Here is a 24,338-nt window from a genome sequence, read left to right on the forward strand (position 1 = left end):
AATAAAGTAAAAAGGCTTTGGTAAAAACTTAGCCAGTCCTGAACAGCAGGGAGACGGGGACAGAGCGAGGACAGGGAAGGAGGAACGGAGGGAGGACACATAATTAAGGTAAGTAATGTTTAGCTCATTGTAGGTAAATCATGTATTCTTCCTTTTGGAAAAGGCTTTATGGCAGCCAAGGGCCTAGATCAAGCCTCAGCAATAAATCTCAAGATGCTTTATAAACACCTCCACCCCTGTGTTCCTACCTCCATTGCTTAACAGAATGGGGAACCAGGCCTGTACTTTGGAAAAAAGGAATTTGCCAAACTATGTAAGTAAAAATGAAAACAAAACTAAAACAAAAAAAAAATCCCAAACAAACAAGTCAAGTCATGACATACAGAGACAGGACGCTTCCTAACACATCAATGTAATTCACACCTCCCATTTAGTTCCCGGGTTGGTTTAAACCTGTGAGCAAAATGAGAAACAGTAACACCTCCTCTGTTGTAGCACCGGTTCCGTGACACTTTGTCACAGGCACAGCATTTACGAGCCACAGAAAACTTGTTCCTCAGCATGACTGTGGCTAAGTTTTATTTAACAAGAGTCAGGAAGAAGAAAGTATCCTTTTAACATTCCTGAAACATCCAATAGAAGCTACTTTTATAATCTGTCAGATTAGAATCACCTAACATAAAAATGTCAACAAGTTCTATTTAGCCAGATTCAATTTCTCTGCTGCAGAGAAATAAAAAACTAAGCCGTTTTAATGGCCAACTTAATATCCTGCTAGAAACTAACAACTGGAGAGTGAGAAGGAACTTGGCTAATTTTTAAAGCAGTGTGTTTCAGCAGCTTGAGAGCCACGGTTGGCATTAATGTGATAGACACTTCCAGTTAATTCCCTCGGATTCTGGCCCATTGTTTCCCTGATTTTGAGACACATCAGGAAGAGATGAAACGTACCTTCTGTTCAGGCAGGTTTCTTCTTCTCTCTGTCTCTCTCCTTCCTTAGTATAGTTATTAGTATTATTGCCATCATTATTAAGAACAGTAACTCATTCACTCGGCTGAAAACTGAAAGGGCAAAGAGTATCATATAATGAGAAGTTCATCTCCCTCCCTCTCTGATGCACCAGGTCTCTCCAGTTTTCTCCTCGGAAGCATCACTGCTAAAGGTTCTTCTGCACAGCGCCAGTGTTACCCACACACTGACACACACACGGCACCTCTTACACAAGTCACGGGATAACACACACACACACACACACACACACACGCATTTCTGCGCCTGGTTCCCCCCGCCCCCTTCACAATGCATCCTGGACACTGCTTCACATTATTACACGTGGAGCTACTTTCTCGTTGATGGGTGCACAGTAGCCCATTCAAAGATGTAACACGATTTATTTACATTAACTTCCTACGGACGCACGTTTAGGTTGTCTGCTCATGTGTTATTGATGAACACGGATGTGATGCCTGAGTAAACTCAAGATGCAAATTCCTAGATTTTGCACAGGCTGCTCCTGGGACAAGGGCAATGGACAGTTTTGCCAAAATGCCCTCTTCAGAAGCAACTGAACATAAAATGGACTAATCTTCCAAAACAAACATTTTTGTATTTGCTAATCTCATCGGTAAAAATCAGTAGCTCGTTATGGCTTTAATGTGCTTTTGTTAATTATAAATAGGGTACACCATCTTTTTCTTGTGGTTAAAAGGCATTCAGATTTCCTTTCCTGTGAAATGAATATGGCTTTGCCTGTTTTAAAGTTTTCACAGGTTACTAAAGTAATGTATGTGCATAGTTGTCTACTTATTTTCAAGACTTGTTTTAAAAATAAAAACAACAGCAATCCCCAGCCCTCCGTAGACACATATGTTCTGAACTACTCTTCGTTTCTCCTGTAGTTACTATCTGATTATTCATTTACTTGGGGTTCTGTGTGCTTATTGTTGAATCAACCCCGAACCCGTCCCCTGCTGTTCACACACACTGAGTTACTGTATCGGTCTGTCTCGGAGAAGTCTTCACTGCGGCCTCCCGACCGCTCCAGTCTGGACCTTGGCCTTCGTTCTCCAGCTGGTACAGGGCCGCTGAACCATTCTCTCTGCGACATTCTCCCGAGGGCCCCCCATGCCTGGCTTGTCTTAGATCTCCCGCCCGGCACCCCCGACCCTGCTCCGTCTTGGTGAAGGAGATTTCCCACCGGCTTCAGGAGAAGTGTGCACAGGAGGTAATTTTTAAAGATCGTGCGTGTCTGAAAATGTCTGTACTTCATCCTCGTGCGTGGTTAATGGCTCGTGGTCAGACACAGAATTCCAGGTGGGAGCTAATCTTCCTCCGGCAGCTGGAGGCCACGCCTCATTGTTTTCCAGCTCCCGGGCTGCCGGCGGGAAGTCGGAAGCCGTTCGTTCAGCTTTCTGACCCTTGGTGTGTAATCTGTTTTTCCTTTCCGCGGGGTTCATAACACCGTCTCTGTCACCGGATGCAACTGAAGTTTCCTGGAGAGGCCTAGTGGCCGGCACCGAGGAAGCCCCTGGGATCTGGGAACACCCAACCCTCAGTCCTGGGAGATTTCGTTGAACGATTTGGAGAGTGCTTCCTCCCCTTGCTTTTCTTTTTCTGGAGCTCGCTGTTTCGATATCGGACTTCCCAAACGTGAACTCTCATTATTTAACCACTTTCCCCTCTGCCTGCTGAGATAGCTCCTCGTCTCCATCTTCGAACCTTCCAGAGTTTTATTTCTGTCACTTTTTTTTAACCGCGCAGCAGCTCCTCGGCTTCATGTGACGCTCAGTTCCCGTCTCCTGTACATAACGTTTTCTCTCTCTAAGGGGAGGGGTGACTCTTTTTCCAGTTTTCGTTCCCTGCCTGCCTCTGTTCCTTGGAGTTTCTTTTGTTTGTTCTGGTTTTTCTCCAGAGGTCTGCTAGTCTTGGGAATGTCAGTGCAGGTAGGTCGGCCTTTTCTCCTGGGCTGGTGACGCACCCCAAATGGCATTCTTCTGACCCGCTGCTGCCAGGAGGGCCAGGTAAGGGAGGGACACTGGTGGGTGGCGGGGTCTCACTCGGTGAGCGGGCGGATGGTTCTCCCTTCCTTGGTACTGGGAAGAGCCCTGTGCTCTCAGCTCCGTCTGCTGTGCCCCAGTGCGAGGCCCCTGGGGTCTCCTCTTCAGAGCAACAGCCTGCAGCCTGGGTCAGGGCGGAGGTGGAGTGGGGCCGGAAAACCGTCCAGCGGGATGGGAAGAGGAGCAGGCGCCGGACCCACCACCAGGGGGCGCTGACACCACCAACCCTGGGCTACTGGAGACTGTGCAGTGGGGTTCAGCCCAGTTCTCGGCTTTCCGCAGCACCAGCTGAGTGTCTGGCTGTCTCAAGCCGGCCAGGCCACTGTCAGCCACACTCCGCTGGCTTCCCCACTCTCAGTTTATTACTGTTTGGGGGTTGCCTTCTCCTCTGTCATTCTCCTTGTCTTTGGAGGACCTTACCTTTAAAAAAAACTTCGTTACTATCGTTATGGTGGGGTTTCTGGAGGAAATACAGTTAGATGCTTACATTAAACTCACCGATTTTATCCCCAGAAGTCCAAGCTGAACCTAAGAACCGTTCCTGATTGTTTATGCCATTCCTTTCTTTTTCCCACCCAATTCTCCCACCACCGTAGTGGTTTATAAAGATCAGTGCTGCCCAGGACTAGTCCCGAGGGGCTCCTCCCCCGGGCGCCATGTTTCAGAGGCCTCTGCGTGGTGCTCCCAGGCACCAGCCCCCGCAGGCAGGGCCGGAACGCACAGGCGGCGCTGGGCACACGCCCGCTCACCTGTGGGCCCTCTGAGGGTGCGGGGCCACGTCTGGAAATTCTGTCTGCCTTCCAGATCGCTATAAAAATACACAGTCAAGGCTGAAGGACAGAATATATATTTCAGTTTGTTGATCTGAAAAAAGTTTGTTAGACTAACTCAAATAGTAAGATATGTGATGCAGCTTTGTACACCTAGCAAGCAGCTGGTCCGCAGCCAAAAACTTCCCCTCCCTCCCTCCTTCCCTCCCTTCCTTCTGGGGTTTGCCCTCCGCAGGCCCTCGGGGACCCTGCTGAGACCCTAACAGCAACCCCTACAAATGACTTCACAAAAGGAAATCTGTTATTTGAGACACTTTACTGCCATCTGTTGGAAATGTTAGGAATAACTACAAACCCACGATGACAGGCGACAGGCCCCCCAGGTGTGGGACAGTGCGGGACCTGCACAGCCGAGGGGCGAGGGGTGGCAGGGCCGTGAGGGAGGGTGGGGGCAGGTGACAGAGCGAGTCCGGAGCCCGAACTCCCACTCGCACGTCACAGGGACCGGGGTCTGGCAACTTGACTCAGAAGTGAGAATTGCTTTCCTCGTTGAAATGAGATGTCCTCCCTGCTGATCTAGATCTAGCTCATAGAGTACAATAAAAAGCTGGCTTTCGTAGGGTAGCTCCAGAGCTTAAGTACCAGTTTTTATTGTGCTCACACCAGTTTCGAGCTGCAAATAACGCAGTGCCAAAAGCACTTCAGGAGCGTGCTGGGGAGCGGTTTTGGAAACCGATTGGCTGGTAAACGCAAGCTGCCTCTTTCGGACTGATGCACCTGATGAAGCCAGGTGGGTGGTGAGTGTGCTCTGTCCCGAGGCTCGCTTTGAAAATGGGGTCGTTCCTCGGCATCCGACACATCGGGGAACCACCTGCAATTACGTGAGTTTTTTTTTTTTATCACGACTCCAGCTGTGCGAAGCCACAGGTGAACAGAGAAAACTGCGCCCAGCTGGACCCGGCCGCACAGGAACGCGCCCGACGCCCCCACACAGAGCGCGCGCAGGCGCGTGCCCGCGACCCCGCTTCACCGCCTCTCCCGAGCCCGCGTCTCCCGTCACTAGGCGTCACTCGGTTTCCAAACCCCCCTCCGAGACTTCACAGGGAACTTAAAAACTACTCGGAGGCCCACTGCCTCCGGCAAATTTCGGGATATTTTCCCAAGTACCGTATTTACTGTAGTACGTGTGTACTCAGCACATAGTTCCTATCTGCACGTGCCTTTAAGTACATCGACCCAGGTGTCGAGTGCAGGGCCCTAATCCCTCCCCCCACGAGCCCCATGGTCTTCACTGTGCGGTTCTGCACAGCGTGGGGGTCTGTAGGAGCCCACGTCCTGTTACCGCAAAACGGGCCGCGCGTGGCTGTGTCAGCCCGGACGCCGCCCCTTCCTGGCGGACCACTGCCAGTGCTGTCACCACGCGTGTGCTGTACGATGTCACAGGTTCCGAAGACTGACTATATACTGGCTTACGGTTTTTAAGAAATCTCGGAACTACTCAACTAAAAGCCTCCAGTGAGATGAGCTAGGGTCTTCTTTGCCAGGGGTGAGGGGTGGGGGTGGGGAGGGTGCTGGATAAAGGGGTGGGGGAGGGATTGAGCAAAAAAGAAAAAAAAGCTCAAAAACTCAACAAAACAATGAATATCCTCTAAAATCCTGGCCTATAAATATTATCCTTTATAATAATTCCAGGAATGCCTTGGAGAAAATATTCTGCTTTAATATTTATTTTCTTCCAAGTTTCCTCAAATTTTTACCACTTAGATCAATAAACGTAGGAAAACCATAGCCTTGCACAAGGTTGCCCTTCTCTTGGTTTTTCTGTTTGGTTTCCCTTTTTTTTTTGGTGGTGGTATTTTAAATTCTGCTTGACTTCTTAATTTACATATAAACATGAATATTTTGGGTGGCTAACTTTGACTCTAAAGGACTTTTGACATATTCTTTCCCAGGACTTGCTAGCATGTGTCCAAGGCATACTACAATGTATATAAGTGTATTCTTCACAAAAATGTTGTCCACTGTTCAGCTTTCCTCTTTCTCCTAAGGTATTTGGAAGCTTCTTTTTTTTAAGTTGAATTCATATAGGTTACATTTCCACTGAAAATGAATATTTACTAGTTCTAGTTTATGTGGTCAATTTATATACCTCCTATTATTGATTCCATTCAAGGACCCAACAACCTGAAAAAATAATTTCCTTTTGAAAACCCAGCAAATCAAGCTTTGCATGGTTTAAATTTGAAAATTTTAAATTTATTTTTAAAATTATTTTAATTTTTTTACAGATTTTATTTACTTATTTTTAGAGAGGGGAAGGGAAGGAGAAAGAGAGAGAGAGGAACATCAATGTGTGGTTGCCTCTCATGCTTCCCCTACAGGGGACCTGGCCTGCAACCCAGTCACGTGCCCTGACTGGGAATCGAACTGGTGACCCTGTGGTTCACAGGCTGCTACTCAATCCACTGAGCTACACCAGCCAGGGCAAAAATTTTTCATTTTCTGATGGCTAAATTAAAATCTGGTTATTGTCACCAAGGCAAAATAGTTTTTTCTAGGTTTCCCAAATCTGGAAATGGGTGGTTTAGAGATGGTGTTCATATGCCTTACAAAAAAACCCCTCATTTTCAGTGGAGAAGAACTGGAGTAACAAAACCTGTGCCAGATGCCGGCGTGAACATGAGTTCCAGCACCCCAGGGAGCCTGTGAGCTGCTGAGCGCAGGAGCCTGAGAACCTTGGGGGGGGCGTTCTCTCCGTGACCCCCCCTTCTCTAAATTCCTGGCCTTTGCCAGGTTTCTCCTCCTTGTGCATTTGCTTGTAGGTATTGTGAAATGCCTTAATTTCTGTTTGAACAATGTGTGCCCCCCAAAATATAGGCATTTCTATCTTTTCTACATTCAGAAGTTTTTTCGCCAGTTTGAGATCTCTGTGCGAAAGTTCTTCAGGGATCCCGTGCGCTCCTAGAGCTCCTCCTCCCTGTCACGACCTCTCTGTGGCAGAGCGAGAGGGGCCTGTCTTTCGTGAGCGGGCGTCTCCTCGCAGCTGAGCACGTCACACCTGACACCAACGCGGATGCCGCGGATGTGCATCGGCACAGCCTGCCGGGCTCTCCGGGGGTGCCCGTCCTGGGGAAGAACAAAGGGAACCCGGAGGCTGGGAAGTGTGAGAACCGCACAGAAGGGCTTCCCCCCACAACACACGAGACTCGGCTTCCTTATTTGGAAACAGACTTCTGGGATTTTCCTCCTTCTTCTCCGGCCCATCCCCTGCTGGTGCTTCCGTGTGCACCCAACCTCTCGATATGCCGGGGCTCAGTCTTGGACCTCTCGCTTAGACCAACACACAACTCCCTGGCGATTTCGTCCAACCCCACCCATGGCTTCTTCAAACACCATCTCTGCTGCAACCCTGCAACCGATCTGTTTCCAGGCTGTAGCTCTCCCTTCACTTCCAGACTCACACATTCCCACCTGGTTGTCTCCGAGGAGCCTCAAACTTAACACGCCCAGAACCGAGCTCCTGGCTAACCCCCCTTTCCCACCTGCTTCTCCCACAGTCTCTCCCCCTTTAAAAATTGCCCTGGCCGGTGTAGCTCAGTGGATTGAGCGTGGGCCGCAAACCAAAGTGTCGCAGGGTCGATTCCCAGCCAGGGCACATGCCTGGGTTGCAGGCCACAACCCGCACATTGATATCTCTCTCTCCCTCTCTTTCTCCCTTCCTTCCCTCTCTAAAAAATAAATAAATAAAAATATTTAAAAAATAACAACCGCATTCTTCTTGCTGCTCCGGCCGAAATTCTTCATTTTCTGTTTCTCACTTCCCACCCCGGATCCGGTAAGCAAGTCCTGTGGGCTCTACCTTTGAGACGGAACCCAGTCACGTCTCAGCCTCCCCGCCACACCATGGTGGCCCAGGTCTGGCCCCTCCCGTCTGGACTGTCGTGACACCGCTCCAGTCGGCCTCGGAGCCCTGACACTTGTGTCCTCGCCCTCAGTCCAGAAGCCAGAGGCTTCCCCACCTCGCAGGGTAAAAGCCACAGCCCCTCCAATGACACACGAGGCCTTCGCGACCTGCTGGGTGACGTCACCTGCTGCCGCTCTCCCCTGTGCACTCCACGCCAGCCCCACCTGCGTCTCTGCTGCTCCTGGGCCATTCCAGGCACACCCCCTCCACCCCAGCTGTTCCGGGGGGCGGAGACCCTCACACCCAGGCAGCCACATGCCTGACTCGAGTACTGTCATCAGATCGCTACTCAAATGTCACTTAACAGTGGGGCATTCTTTGGTCACCCTAGCTAAAATTACACTTCCTTGACACTTTCTATTTCCATTCCCTACTTATTTTTTTCTTTGTACTTATCACCAGCTAGCACAGCATACATTTTACTTATTACTCTTGCTTATCGAGCACTGACAAGTGCTCGATAGAAGGCAAGCTTCGCAAGGGGAGAGAGTTTCGTCTGTTTGTTCACGTTGTGTCTCGAGTGCCTAGAACAGTATGTGGCACACGACTGTCACTCAGTAACCGTTTGCCGCATACACAAAGGGGTTTGTTTATAATTAAAAATCAATAAAAGCCACACGAGACACCACAATAATAACATGTACCATGGACAGCCATCAGTACTCTGCCTTCCTAATTAACACTAGATTCTTCTAAAGGCGGAGGTGCTACCTCGCAGGCCTTTTCATTCTAGGGACTGACGAAAAATGTAACATGTCCAGCAATTATTCAACTCAGCATCTGACAGCAGGAAGTTCCGCTTGAAGACAAAGCACCAGGGAGACAAAAACAGAACAACAGAACCACGATCTAAGTCCACATCAGACTGGCATGTAAGAAAAAAAAATGGCTCCAACAGTAGTCTTTCCCCTCTAATATTTATGAGCAAGAGCTTTCCGTGCTAATTCAGGATGCCCACTCCAGAAACGACCGCGGACTGCCGTGAGCCGAGACCTGCTGGCCGGGACGGGAGCGGGGCTGGCACCCAGGCCGCCTCATCTCGCTCTGTCTTTGGGACCAGTGCCTGGGCCGTTGGAGGTGTTCAACAATTTCCGATACAGTTCTCTCTTTTATGAAATCATGATCACTCTTCAGACAGACTCTGAATGCACTTCCGGCGTGGGTCGAAGCTTGTCAAAGGTTCTTAGGGAAGTGATGAGACGGTCATCGGCGTAACACTGTAAACAGTGACACCAAGGGGGGCCGCAAGAAGGTGCCTCTGACCCAGCCTCATTCACACAGGGCTCGTACGTGAGCCGCAAACACGACGGTCACACCCAGACAGGTCCGCAGTGCCGTTCACACCGACACCCACGCTGGGTTCAACACACGCCAGAGGAGCACAAGGGAGATAAAATGAGAGGGGAGTTTTGTCTCTCCAAGCCTGACTCCTTGGAGAAACGCATTTGCTAACCTGACTAAATCCTAGAAAACCGACAATTGTTACAGGACAAAAACAGAAAGAAAGGATTCAAATTCTGACTAAGATTTCTGAGTTCCATTTAAAATATGAAGAGAAATGAAGAAAAAGGCAAAAATGAAGAGACCAAAACCTACCATTCGAAAACACAGGCAAAATCCCAGAATTACCCTATTAACCAACATACAAACAATAAACGGTTGTTTCATCTACCCAGCAAACGTCTATGCCGGCGTGTCTAGAATCAGTGATACAACAATACAAAACACTTCCTATATTGCAAAACCTTTCATTATTTTATTTAATGTTAATTATGCTTCCTTAAAATTACCGGACCTGTCTAATTACCTGTCTATCCACTGGTAAGCATGCAAACCATGGAACGGAATACATCTGGCAGGAAACAGGGAAAGAGCTGCTTTGATGCTGACATTAATTCCTTCAATGTATAACAACTCAGGTGGGTTTTTTCCTTTTAAATTTCTCTCTTCTGTCACCCACTCTAACCATAGTCCCGAATACAACTTGCATGGGATCTACCAAATCGGCTCGGCCAAAGAAGCCTGATCTAAGGGTACATTGCACAAGGCAGAAGCAGCGCCTGCATGACGAGGATGCAAACCACTCCATACTAAGCGCCCACACCATGCTGGCCCTCCCTCCCCGGTGAACCTCAGAACTTGGACAAGATCACCTAATGGGCTTCCCGGGTTTAAAGCCAAGCAGCAAGCTCAGAAACAACACACCCTCCAGCGTGTGCAGGACTGCACACAGCCAGCTCACGGTGCTCAGATCAACTGTATCTCTGTCAAGTCACTCTGCTGCCACTTGGCTGTAAAGAATAGAACTTTCTAGTGACCTCTAACTCCTGGACAACATATTATACTTCAACGCGCTTCCTTTAACGGGAAATGCAGGATGTTTTGTTTTATGGTAACACTCAAAAACAAGCCCATTAATTACCACCAGATAAGAGCTAGGAATGTCTTTCCTTTCAGTAGCTTACCCAGTTTAGCGGCGCCCTCTGGCGGGTACTCAGGAAACTGGCCCTCGGAAGGGACGCTGACGGTCCTCCTGAGGCATCTCCCTTTGGTGGAGTCGGCCTGCTGCTCGGGGCCTCCCTCCGCTGGCACCTGGGTAACCAAGAGGAGAAGGAGATGAAACCACCACGTAGGGAGCTCGTCGCGGCCACCCTCCGATCGAATTCTGGTTTTCGTTAATAAGAACAGGAGCTTGCAATCAATCACCTGAGCAAAGGAGAAGAAACGTAGAGGCAAAGTATATACAACGGTAAATAAAGCATTGCTAACCCCTTTTCTGGAAGCTTTTCTTCAGAAAGAAAACCCAAAGATCAGGAAAGGCGAGTATGTAGATTAGCGTACGTGAAGTAGGTACAGATCACACCCAGGTGTGTACCTGTTTGGGGAGTTCGGGGAACAAAACAGACACCCACACAAAAATAAAAGCTTCCTTTACAGCAGAAACTGGTTCACAAGCTCCAGTCCTGCCCAGCGCTCGGCCAGGTAGGTGGGAGTAACAGTCAACTGGAGAGATTCAGCTACAATGTTCTCTTAAAAGGTTTTCTTACATAAAAGCAGTAAAATCACCGAACTATTCTTCAGTTTTAGAGTTAAGCACTTAGGGATAGTTCATGAAATACATGTTCAATGAAAACGTATATAGGTACTGAAATAAAACAGCACACTTTCTTCCACAAGTGAGATTAGGTTCTGAGACCCTGAAAAAACATCTTTTCCGGCGCGGTTTCGGAACCACGCCCAGTGCTGCTGGCGCACGGGGAGTGAGGGCTGTGCGTGGCACGGAGGGTCCCTAGCGCCAGCACCTATGTCAAAGCTCACGGGCTGTCACCGCACAGTGGTGGCAGGACGCTAAGATCCCCTCACAGTGAGGTCTTCCTAGGAACCTTTATCAACGCTGAGAGCAGTAATGGATCATTATCTCTCATTTCTCGTGGCTCCAGCACCGGAATTTCGGCGATGTCGGTGATGACGGCTGGCACTGAGTTCTCACTGTGTGCAAGGCTGAGGGACTCACACGTGTGACCTCTCAGAGAGCCGTCACTATTACCCCCCTTCACAGACGGGGAATAGTCTGTTTCTGCCCACGACCGCAGGGAACAGTCATCACAGCAATGATCCACAAACGCTGGGATCCGCACGGACTGCAGTGGCTATGCCTTCTGCTCCGGCCCCGCCGCCCAGCTCCCACGACGGGGGTCCCGGGGCTGATGAGAACGAAGCTCTCTCTCTCTCTGTTCCTGAGAATCTGAACAGCGACGCCTGCATAACGGACTGAAAATGTTCAGCCCCCGCCCCCTGCACGGGGCCCCAGAGTCACCATCCCCTCGCCACCACAACTGTGCTTGCTGCTTGCACACTGAGGAGCCGACAGCAGGGTCAGAGAGGTAAAAATTCTAAACAAACAAAGGGAGACCCAACAACAACATCGGTAAAGGCAGGAGCTCTTCCACAAGCGCCCTGTAATGTAAGACTTTACGAACCGTCATCCTAGTCATCCATCCCTCTCAGGGTGGAAATTATTATCGTCGAGACTTAAATAATTAAAAGAGTGGCACCGCGAGGTTAACCTCCCTTCTGGTCAGAGGTGAGGACGTATCTTCCACCTGCCTGACAAGTAGGAAAGAACAGGGGTGACTTTGGGGGAAAAGTTTGTATCTTGGAATAGATGAACCTACATAAACACAACCATTCTCCTCCTTGTTCTGAAAGTGGCCCAAGCCATTAAGAATAAAGGTAGTAGTTATTCTTGATATTACAGGAGGAAGTGACCCGTGATCTTTTCCATGGAAATTTATAAAGGTTATATTCAGGAAAAAGTAGGATATGGTTTCTATTATCATATACTTTGTCTCTACCATGTCTAAGGAAGGATAAATAAAATACATCAAATTTCTTATTTGGGCCTAAAATTCACTCACAATTATTTTCTCAAAGTGTTCATGTAGACCCTTCCTTTCCCACTTTTGTAACTTAAAATATAGCCAAAGATTTCATTCAAAGTATCCTGCATAGGTTGGGGTATTTTACCTCTGACTTGGCATATATGGGAAAATGGTTTTGACTTTTATTCTAAATATGAATTTCTTACAAGTATTTTACTTTTGCAACACTAAGGTTGCTTCTTACCTGAAATATTTTCAAAAGATATTGATCTACTTGAAGATTAGAGGGATCATATTTCAAATATTTTCAAACTAAGCTGGGGCTCACCAATCTTAGTAGACAGCCAAAGAGAATCCGTTTTAGAAACTCAATTTTAGAAAAGCTATTTTATCCATTCTAACTGCCCCGATTCAGTTTACTAGTTCACATTCATTATTTATACTGACTTGCTCTTCAAATGTGTGTACCGTCCAGGTTCTGTAACACGGCAGGAATTTTTGTTGACCTCTTTGGCCTTGCACTGTGCCCCCGAGTCTAACTTTTCCTCAGGGAAAAAGACATCAAGCCCTTGAACTCACTCCACATCAGGGGAGGAACACGGAGCAGGGGAAGGGGGAAGGGGCTTCTCGGGTGTCTGAGGTGCCTTCACAACAAAGTCAGACTGAGCCCGACTCCCAGCCCTGGTCACAGTTCCGGGCCATCCGTGAGGACGGGGGACAGACACACACAAGGAAATCCGGTTACTTGGAAAACATCATTTATATACGTATGCCTCACGGTTTCTACAAAACTGCCTTCATTTTGTTTAGAATTCTACAGAAAATCATTTCAATTTCGATCTGAGCACATGCAGATTAAATAAGGTAGCAAAGGAGAGGAAACCAAGGCCGTGCTAACTAGGAGAAGTGACGCTTGGGTCCACTGGGTCGGGCATGGGGGACGTGCGCGCTGGGGGAGCAGCCCCTCATGCTGGGGGAGCAGAACTCTTACTGGGGGAGCAGCCCCGCTGCAGCCGGAGCGCAGTTCCGAGTCGCTGTTGCAGGGGCTTCTGCACAAGCTCCTCCACAAGGAAGAGCCCCTCCGCTGAGAGTGTCCAGCTTCAGACTTCCTGTTCTAGGAACACCTAACTGCTTGCATTTCCCTAACCCATTCCCCGTTTTGTGGTTCAGTGCCTTTGCTAAGTCAAGTCTGTTCTCTCAGCCTGAAATACTCCCCCCACTTTCCTTCGTGTTCTGTACCCAACCCGGGAAACTACTCGTCCTAAGGCTGCGGACAGGCATCCAGGTATCACCTCTGCGGGGAGCCTTCCCTTCCCACCAGTCGCCTAAGAGAAGGTTAAGGCGCACCTTCCCGGGGCTCTTCCAGTAACAGATTGTCCTCTGTCAGCGCACTTACCACACTGAATGGTAACTATTCCTCTGTGCAGCTAATTCCATGTAAATTAGCAGCTTGCATCTTACCAGTCAATCCCCAAATCTTAAAATAGCTCCAACCACAAATGAATGAATGAATATTTAATAGGTAGAGAGGGTGGCCATTTTCGGGAAAGAAGAAAAAGTAACATCAGCCAAGAAGTTGGTGAGCATATGATTTTTTTGGTTTGTTTTGGAACAGGAAGCAGGCCAATTTCATTAGAGCGTCTTACAGGGGAGAAGCCGGGTAGGATGCCGGAATGTATCATGACCACGTGGCAAGGGCCTCAGTGCCAAGCCGTGCACAATTCAGGAGGCTCTTGGGAAACCACTCAGGTTTGTGGGTCGGAGGAAAGGCAGTCTTTTCATCGGTCTTTCTCTTCCCTGCCCCTCCCTCTTCTGATATGCCCTGCAGATTAATAAGCGTAACACACGATTTTGATCAAATCCCTTCCTTTCTTAAGCTTCCTTTGGTAACTGCCCATTCCCAATGACATCTTAATGATATAGAATACGTTCCTTTAGAATAAATACATTTCTTTTATTCTATACAGTTTAGTTGTGCCATTTATCAAATGCTATTTTAAAATTATCTGCCTTATTTCCACAATTAACGAGCACACACGGGCCCGCTGTGTGTCTGCGGAATGCCGCGGTGACGGTGGCTCTGAGCGGTGCACGCCACTCACGGGCAGCCGCCCCAGGAGAAGTTGCAGTTGATTTTCGGCTGTTTGCACAGAAGCCTGACCGCTGTTTTCATCCATATAGCTGAGTGTAAATACTCCTTTTTGAATGCATGAAAAACATATTTAATTGTTTTTAAATTGCACTGTTGCCCTGCTGCCTGTGCCCCAGCCTCCTGCTTTGAAAACTCCACGCACAGAAGCAGAATCCGGGTGACAAATAACGGGGCCACAGTCACCCTTCCGAAGGGCACGTCCTTGCCACAGGACCTCACCCGGCTCTCCTGTGTCTTTCTACTCTGGCTGCACGCACCTCACAGGGGTTCAGGACAGTCTTCTCTGCCATTTCCCCCAAGTCCTTAATCTCTGGTTTGCTCAGTCTTATCTCCTGCGAGCAAAATGGAATTCAAACGGCCTCCTACACCCTCTTCCAACGGGCTCGGGGCCAAGCCAGCTGGGGCCTTTCCTGGCATCCGGGCAGGGAAGTGTATCTCCTAACACACCAGCCACGTCTGTTTACATGAGTGACTCGCTAAACCAGCGCGTCACTTCTCAAGGTGACCCTCCTGGGGGACTTCCCTTCCGGCACCCTGCCCGGACCCACCCTTCTACTACGCTCCCACCCTGGCGACCGGTGCATGTAACACTTGTCCCAGGGACACCCCCCGCACAGGCTCTCCCCCGTTTTCCGACGGGAAACGCACAGCGTGAGGAGGGCCCTGGGAGAGCCCACACCCTGAACGCACGGGTGCTGGACGAATGTCGCCCTCCCATGCTCCAGCAGCACCCGGCCGGCCGGCCGCGGGGCCGGTTTCAACAGTCCCCGACCCCTCCTGGTGGGGCTTTTAACACAGCAGTGAACACCCCCGTGATTCCCTGGGGTTGAAAACAACCTTTTTAGATCATTTTAAAAGGAAATTCCTTAAATTCCTTGTTTCAAGGAATTCTAAGCTGCTCAATGCAGACTTCCGAGGGGGAGGGCTCCCTCCCCCGACAGTGTGGGTGAGAGGCAGCGTGAATGCATATTCCGGCCCTTACACCACACACACACACACACACACACACACAGGCAGGGAGTGGCCGCATATTCTGGTCCTTACACACACACACACACAGGTGGGAGGGACAGCATATTCCGGTCCTTGCACACAGACACATGAGACTTCCAATCATTTCTTGTAATGAAATTAACAGACTATTAAATTTATCATTCACGTGGCCAGTACAGCAATGGCTGAACATTGTCTTATCCTAGAGACTTAGTTCAGTTTTTCCAACGTAATGTGGAACATCCCTGTCTCAGGGCGGCAAGCGTTTTGTAAACTGTTCCACGAACTCCTCATCCCTCGCCCGGGCTGCTGCAGTCATCTTCCCTTTTCCCTCCAATTCCGTTCACTCGAGTCCCCACGTGAGCACCAGAGCGACCTCTCTGAGAAGCAAGTGTGATGATGTCCCCGCCCCGCCCTGGCCTCCCCTGTCCATGGTCCAGGTCGTTTCCAGAATCAGGTCCAAATTCCTTAGATCAGCTTCAAGGCACTTTGTCACTGAATTCTTGACAGCTACCACTTTTCCTCTTGCAAACTATTTTCCGAGAATTTGGAACATTTCACACTTTGCCAAAGGGAGAAGACGCTTCTTGACTCTGTACCCTTATCCGTGCATGAAGTGTATCCTTCCTCCTCCTCCTGCAGGCGAGCTCCCCCATTGGTCCCCGGGCGCGGCCTCGGCATCAGTTTCTCTGTCAAGCCCTTTCTGACTTTTCCACTTCACCCCTAATCCACTCCAGGCAAAATTTCAGTTCGACTTCCCCTGTGGTTATATTGTAATCTTAAGAAAAAAAACCAGTGTATTGAGGTGGAATCCACTCAACACAAAATTTGGCATTCTGGAGATTAGTTCAGTGATGCTCGGTGTATTCGCAACGCTGTGCAAACACCACCCGTGTGGAGCTCCACGTGGCTCTGACTTTTCTCACAGCACGTGCCCCACAAAACTGCAACTCAACACTGCACACATAGTAGATGCTCAATAAACAAAGAGGGAATCACAGGTTCAACAATGCTGAAGCATTCTATGGATTGTTTTTATCATCTTTTGTCTACTTTTAGAAAAAAATACGGAATTAAGTCTCATGTCCTGGGAAGATTTATAACACAAGAATAAAATACAGAGGGAAAGGTTCATGTCCTCTCAAACTTATATTAAGAAATTGGGCCCTGGCTGGTGTAGCTCAGTGGATTGAGCGCAGGCTTCGAACCAAAGTGTCGCAGGTTCGATTCCCAGCCAGGGCACATGCCTGGGTTGCAGGCCATAACCCCCAGCAACCGCACATTGATGTTTCTCTCTCTCTCTCTCTCTCTCTCTCTCTCTCTCTCTCTCTCTCTCTTAATCTCCATCCCTTCCCTCTCTAAAAATAAAATAAATGAAAAAATCTTAAAAAAAAAAGAAACTAGACCTTCAGGGATCAAAGTTTATAACTTGTTTTTTTCAAAATCTATTCAACAAAAGGATTCATCAAGGATTTGCTTATGTGTCAAGAACTGTTCTAGGCACTGAGGGTTACGGCATTGAACAAAACAGACACAATTCTTGCCCTAACGCCTGCATTCTGGAAGAAAGGCAATAGACACGATAAATAAATTCCACAGCATTTTAGAAGGTGGCAGATGCCATGTATGGGCCAAAAGAATCAGAGCCACGTGATCAGATCGGATGATCTGGATGGAGAGATGAGGAGGGTCTCTGATTTTAAAGAGGTAGCCGGGTAACCATGAAGGCAAGGAGTGGAAGCAGACAAGAAAGGGAGTCGTTCAGATATTTTAAGGGAAAACCCGGGCCGAGGCCTTGGGGCGGTTCGTGCCTGATCTGCTCAAGAACAGTGCCGCAGCCGGAACGGCCCGACCAGAGCTGGCCCCTGGGAACCTGGATGGACGGAGCTGTCCTTGATGGAGACAGGGATGGCCTCCGATGGGCGTGAGAAGGAAGAGTGGGCGGAGGGGTGGCCTGGAGAGGACCCTGGCACATCCACGCAGAGCCGTGCAGTGCGCAGCGGGATGGGTGAGTCTGGAGAGCAGAGCTGTGCGGCCTGGAGACACAGGAGCCGGAGTTGTCAGCACCAGAGGGAGTGCAGAGCCCTGAGGCTGGGCGAGTCACCAGAGGGAGTGGGACTGGAGTATGGAACTCCATGGCGCCCCCTGTAGGGATCTGGAGAGAAGAGGGGGAACCTGCAGAGGGGACCGAGGACCAGCGGTCAGAGCAGCAGGCGGAAAACCGAGAGAGCGCCGTGCCGCAGAAGCCCAGTGAAGAGAGTAGCTCTAGAAACAGGAAGGAGCCACCGACTGCGTTAAACGCCACTGACAAGTGAAGCGAGAGGAGAACTGACCCCTGGGTTTAGGAGTCTGGAGGTCAGCAGGGCGCTGACGGAGAGCACTCTGGACAGAGTCGTGTGGGTAGCAGGGGTGTCCAACCATCGGCCGCAGGCTGCGTGTGGACCAACACAGAATAGTAATTTTACCTAAAACATGTTCTCTGCTCATCAGTTTTTGTTAGTGTTTGTGTGTTTAATGTGTGGCCCAGAGACGCCAAAAGGCTGGACACCCCTGGAGTGGAGTCTGAGTGGAGCAGGTTTACAAGAGAACGAGAGGAAAGGAATCAGCGGCAACGAGCTTGCAGGTTCCGAGAAGTTTTGCTATTAAGGGAAGCAGAGAAACGGATGGTAACTGGAGGCGGGAGGGAGGTTGACACAGGCTTGTTTTTTCCGTTGGAGGGGAGAAACAACAGCACGCGGGCGGGAACGAGCTGGCGGAGAGCACGGCGTGGAAGGTGCGGAAGGGGCGGGGGGGGGGGGATGGCTCCCGCCGCGTCCTGGGAATGGGCGCCCACGCAGGGGCTGCCATGGGACCGGATAGCCAGACCACAGTAGTGGGGGGGGACGGGGTAGAAGGGAAGAGGTGCCGGTGGGCAGGTGGGCACGGTAGCAGTAACGCAGTTCTCTTCCGGGGCCTGAGTCATCCCACCGAGGTAAGAGGCAGCAAAGTGGTCTGCTGCGAGGCTGCCAGAGCCGGGAGGAGAGCAGAGGAAGAGACGCAAGAAAAGCCATCGAGGAAATCACTGTGGACTGTGCTCAGAGTGCGGCCCGAGGTCCCGCGCTGCTCTGCAGACTGCTTCCTGCCAACGGCAGTTTGACGGCGCGGGAACTGAGAGGGAGTGAGCCTGGGTGGCCGGGGGGGTGTCTCCTCGCGCAGCACACCTGCCATGAACAGGTGTATCTGTGTGGTTTTGTTCCTTCTTTCCCTATGTGAGGATCACTCTGTGTATATCTACTGAATTGTAATTTTACTTTTATTAAATCTAATAAAATTTTGGGTTTGTATTTTTATCTTTTAAAAATCTCATTTTTCTTAATTCACGTCATTGTGCTTTACTGCTCACAGTGAGGTGGGGAGAAAAAACTGTCCTGGGCCACGCACTGGTCCCCAAGAGCTGGACGGGAACTGGCTGAGGAGACCGCTCTGTCATCTCCAAGCAGCACGAGGGGCTCGCCTGGGGCCTGCAGCCAGGAGGGGAAAGACCCCCTGCACGGGGCACTGCTGCGCTCCAGACGCACGCCGCCGCCTGGAAGCAGGGCAGGGGGATGGATGAGCAGGACTTCGTGAGCCACCGTGGTGCCAGGTGAGTGTGGTGACGCGAGACAAGGGCCAGGGAGCAGTGTGCAAGGGAGCAGTGTGCAAGGAAGCTATGACAACGACCGACCGTAAAATGTGGGCTGGGTGACGAGGAAAGAAAGGGCATCAGAGGTCCGAGGGGCAAAGGGACGGGATCAATGGACCAGGGGCCCCAAAGGGACTGAAGGGTTTTTGGAACTGGGGATGACTAAAAAATGACAGGAGGTGATGGTCACAGAATAACGTGCATGCAACTGAGCATATGACGAAGCTGTAGCCGTGAGGCAGGTGGAGGAAAAGACTCTTAAAGGAGAGGCGTCCAAGGAGCTGAAAGCCATGTGTTGAAAGAATCACGTCTCCAGACACAGAATCACAAATTAAGGCTGGTGCAGTGTTGGAGAAAATGACAATGAGCCAGTAGCACAAATCAACAACCGGGGGGCGGGGGTAGAGAGAGAGAGAGCGATGAGAGATATGGCTGGGGGTCAGAAGACCCTGCGACAGCAGACTCGGAGTCTGGGCTCTTCAGGGACAACGAGAGCAGAGACAGGAGTGCCCTGGACGGAGAGCGCCTACTACAGGCAGCGTGGTCTCAGGGCTACGGGAGGAAAAGAGCCAGCACTTGATGGGACTTTAGGGAAGACAGAGGCTCTCATGAGACCAAGAAGTTAAAAGCCTCCTTTGGGGGGAGGTGGAAGCAGCAGCGGGCTTCTTACGCACGGACCACAGGCTGTGGAGGGCGCAGTGGGAGGGTTGGGCGTGGAGGAACAGAGCGAGCAAAGGGCGAGCTCCGCACGGGAGAGGCACAGAGCCCGAATGCGGAGGAGACGCAGGGCTCCCCCCACGTCTGGGTTTCTCAGGAGAACCTGTGTTACAAGGGGTAATGCACCTGAGATTCTGTGTTGAAAAATTACTCATTATGGACAGTTATTTTATCAGACAGAAGGGCGCCCAGGCCTGTACTGCTCAATTGATCACTAATTCCTAATCAATGGATTATATCTTCTTCTAGATAAGGCATGCTCGCGCTCTTTCCCCTAGGCTGTTACGTTTCTTTTTTTTTAAGATTTTATTTATTTATTTTTTAGAGAGGGAAGGGAGAGAGAAAGAGAGAGAGAGAGAAACATCAATGTGCGGTTGCTGGGGGCCATGGCCTGCAACCCAGGCATGTGCCCTGACTGGGAATTGAACCTGCCACACTTTGGTTTGCAACCCGAGCTCAATCCACTGAGCTATGCCAGCCAGGGCTGGCTGTTACGTTTCTTACAGAACTAAACGAATAAAATGCAGGAGAGGGCAGGATGATGGCAGATGACCTGTGCATATTGGTCCTGATGTGTGAATAACTCTGATAAAAAACTGATGACAGAGTAGATTGGTTAAAATGTGCATTTTGAATTAGCTGCTTATTCAAATGGGACAGCTACAAATCTTCTACACTAATATTCACTTTACCAGTTTTCATTATGTATCTACTCAACATAAACACGACAGCGTGTACTAGACCGCTCCAGAATAGGGTGCAGTGTTAACAATTATTTTAATAAAATGTAATATTAAATACTTTATTTACTGGGTTGATATTCCACAGATTATATATGTGGCAACTAATCTTTCTCCTTCACCAATCAGAGCTTTCCTTCCCTTCCATCTCTCCCTCCGCTTCATGAAGATCACGGTCACTCTTTTTTTCTTAATGTCGTGGGGGTCGGGAGTGAGAGGCTGAATGGCTCCACCCAATGAGAACGACATCAACTACCTGACAAACCACCAATGAGCACGTGAACTGTCTGGGTGGGGAAGGATTCACGCACTGAGCCGTCTGAGGAAAAGAGCAGTCATGGTACACGGTAAGTTGTGTTGTTGGCCTGTTCTAACTCACAGAGACAGAACGTGTACTGGAACCAGAACTAACTACACTCCGTCTGCCTCTTCAGCCCGCTCTCCCTCGCTCTGTGTGGCAGGAAGCAAACCTCCGCAGAACACAGCGAGAGCAACCTCTTCCTCCGACTTCACGTTTGGTTTGGCCAGTAGGTCACATGGGTGAGAAATCGGGAGGAGGTCGCATGGGTGAGAAATTGGGAGGTGGGAGGAGAGGGTGGAAGTGTTGTTCTCCCTGAGTCCCCCTCGCCATCCTGGGGCACTGGCCGAGGCTGCGGTATTTGGGTAGAGCCACGGCGACTGGCATCAGCCCTCCGTGCAGCCACAGTCCCCCTGCAGCCGCAGCCGCAGTTCTCAGAGCCCCGGAAACACTGCTCCCCCGCCTCAACCCCAAGGTCCAGAGCGGCACGTACCCGCCTTCTGCTGTCGCTGGTTCATGGGGGCCTCACCACCCTCGGGGGTCCCTTACGTGGCCTATGCCTCTGTAAAGAGTCCCTTCATTACATCTTTTTCAATTAACCCACCGACTGCCCCATGTGTCACTGGTTAGGAGCTGGACTGATGTCCTTCCCAGGAGGCCATCTGGGCCATTGTGGGGGCCAGGGCTACACCGTCCAATCCGTTCTCTTCCCGAATTACTCGCTCACCTCTCTTTCACTGCTCCTTAATGAAACCCTGGCCTGTCTTGTTGAAGAACTCACTTCTGCCTGGCACCCACACGTCCTCCCGACACTGGCAGCCCGTTAGACCTGCTCATGCTTCGTCATTCGCAAAGCCCCCGCGCTCACGAGTGCAGATAGAGGCTAGGTCACCCCAGGACCGCGGGGAAGGGAGGCAGCCCTCCCCAGTGCCGCCCGCCTCACCTCCTTCTCCTTGTTGAGCAGCACCAGCTGGCTGTCCGTGAGGATGCAGTACTTCCGCTCCCATGTCGTCGTCTCGGTGTAGGGCGACTGGCCGCAGGACAGGCGGTGCGTGGGGGGCCCCTTCACATCTGCAAGGCGAGGAGGAGAAGCGGCGAATCATTATGCTGCTTAGCAAACACTGGTATCTTGAGTGCAACGATCTTCAACATCAAATTAAACAGAGATGAGTCTAAACACAGATCTCAGTGAGACACTGAAAATTTTCTCTTAAGAAAACAGAAACTGTTATAATATGTAGAAGTCAACATGGGCCGGCAGTCTGCAGACAAGACGGGTGAAACGCTCCCGGAAGAACTGTTGGTGGCACAGAGCCGACCCAGGACACCCCACTGCACAGGCGCCCGAATCACGGGAGGTCACTCCCAGCTAACCCAGCATTATCCAAAACGAAGAGGCGAGGGCGACTCAGCAACCAGAACACAAGACAGACACGGCCCCTCATCTCAGGGAGGAAGATGATGCCGCGTGCACGCTTCGAGAGCACCGTGGACCCAGCACCAAGAGAGGGAAGTTATCGGCAGCCTGAACATTCAACATGGCTCTATTTCTAGTCACTCCTAAGAATTAGAAATGCTCAAACTATGGCACATTACCACTAGAGGCCAGTAACGCCTTGAATTCACAGGAAGCAACTTCCTCGAGGAAGATCCAGGCATATCACCGCCATGTCTCTCAGAGACGGAGGGACACAAGGTCAAAGCTACACGTCTCGACTCTTCTGAATGTCTCATTGCCCCATAAAATACCGAGTGGTTACCATTACTTTGTCACTTTAACATTTTTTGATACGGACTGCTCACTCATTTGGGCTGTGGTCAGCCTTGGAACAGCAAATCTTCATCACGAATACACATCGGGTCCGTTCAGTAAGACGTTTACAGTAGTTCCATGTGTACACTCAGGGGTCTTTAGCCATGAAGGACCTTTCAGAAACAGACGTGCAGGGACCAGGTAAAACGCACTGGTCACCACTAGTGTTTAACCATGCCGGGGGAGCACATCGGACCGAAGACAGGGGGAGACACGCCCCCGAGAGCGCGGGGCAGGGGGGGGGGTGTTGGAGGTCACAAACAAGCACGTTTCATCTAGCAGATGAGTGTCTGCATTGCTGTCACTCTCCACCGACTTTCGGTCTTTCTGTCACAGGATGACAGGCAATCCTGGTTTGGACCGACTGCAAGGGGATTACAGTGATTTCCTGGACGTTTTGTACCCTAACACCCAAACACGCACAACTCCAGCCCGAGTACCACAGAAAGTAAACCAGCCGGCCGTCCGGGTGGTGCGGTGTGTGTCTGCCTCCCCGTGGCCCCCTCTGCTCAGCTTCCCGTTCTCTCCACAAGTCTGCCTCTGTGCGCGGCTCTGCGTGGTTTGGGGAGCTTATCAACTACCCTCCAAAATAATTCAAAGTCAAAGAACTAAAAATATCACTAGGGCTTGGCTGGGCACGTTACTAATTCTCAGACGCTCACGGTTTTCCCCTCTTTTCCGCTCCCATCTCCTCCCCATGGTGCACAGCAGGACGCGCGGATCCACAGCGTCTCCCTTCCACTCCGGCTCTTCCCCACCCCCGACTCACACCTTGAATGCTAGGTATCTTACATTATTTTACTTTAATTGGCTTTTGTCCTCACCCAAGGACAACAGTTTTCATTGCTTTTAGAGAGAGAGGCATCGATGTGAGAGAGGAGAAGCGATCGGGTTGCCTTGGTGGCCTCCCCCACATGCCCAGAGCAGGGGTCCGGGACTCAAACCGGCAACCTGGGCGTGTGTGTGCCCTGACCGAGAATCAGACCTGCAACCTCTGGGCTGTAGGATGACGTTGCAACCAACCGAGCCGCAGCAGCCAGGGCGGCATCTTAAATAGTTTTAAAGTTTTCTTCATACTTCAAAACTTCCTCAAACTATCACAAAAGGCTTCAAGGAAACGGACCCTCAAGCCTTTCTGACATGATCGGAGATTCCTGCCTACACTTAAAAGCCGAGTCAAAGTTGATCTTCTTAGCGTGATTTGGACAAACAACTGGGCTAGATTTCACCACGAAGTAGGCCTATTTTTAGAACAAATACCGAGACGATCTCAACAGAGAGGCTACACGTCCTTTGTGTGGAAATGTGGTGGTTTTGTGGCCCAGACAAGTTTTCGTTCAAATGACTAACCTTCTTATGTAAGTTAGTCAGGGGTGACCTAAGCTGCCCACTGCAATTGCATTTGAACAGTAATCTTACGTTCTCTGCTGAGCAGGAAGATACTGACCGACTGCACATAAAAGTCGGACTACAGGATATGTGTTTACAGCATAGCTCAGGCTTCCTGACGAAATGTAAGTCAGTATCAGCACTGGATTCCCCTGTGCCATGTTCACTGTCCCACGGTCCCCCTCCCCCGACCCGACCTCTGTTCCGAGTTTCTTCGTGGTATTGTGAAACAGGACAATAGCGTATCAGACATTTGGGGACCCTGAACTCCCCAGTGCTGTAGGCAGAATGAAGGAGGGAACAATACTTCTCTCTTTTTTGTCTAAATTATGAGATTGATTAACCAGGCTATACAGTGTATAGTTTCCTTTTTATTTTTTCTGTGCCCACTTTTTAACAAGG

General features: G+C 50.2%; 1 protein-coding gene across 1 annotated transcript in view; it reads right to left on the bottom strand.

The window, feature by feature from the left end:
• RASAL2 (RAS protein activator like 2) overlaps window positions 1–24,338 on the bottom strand; it is a 275,224-nt gene that overhangs the window by 120,514 nt on the left and 130,372 nt on the right. Inside the window, 2 exon segments of the mRNA XM_028530839.2 lie at window positions 10,257–10,383; window positions 21,678–21,805. Of these exon segments, the coding sequence (XP_028386640.1) occupies window positions 10,257–10,383; window positions 21,678–21,805 (255 nt within the window).

Source organism: Phyllostomus discolor, chromosome 14 (genome assembly GCF_004126475.2).
Source record: "Phyllostomus discolor isolate MPI-MPIP mPhyDis1 chromosome 14, mPhyDis1.pri.v3, whole genome shotgun sequence".
In the NCBI taxonomy this organism is placed as follows: domain Eukaryota; kingdom Metazoa; phylum Chordata; class Mammalia; order Chiroptera; family Phyllostomidae; genus Phyllostomus; species Phyllostomus discolor.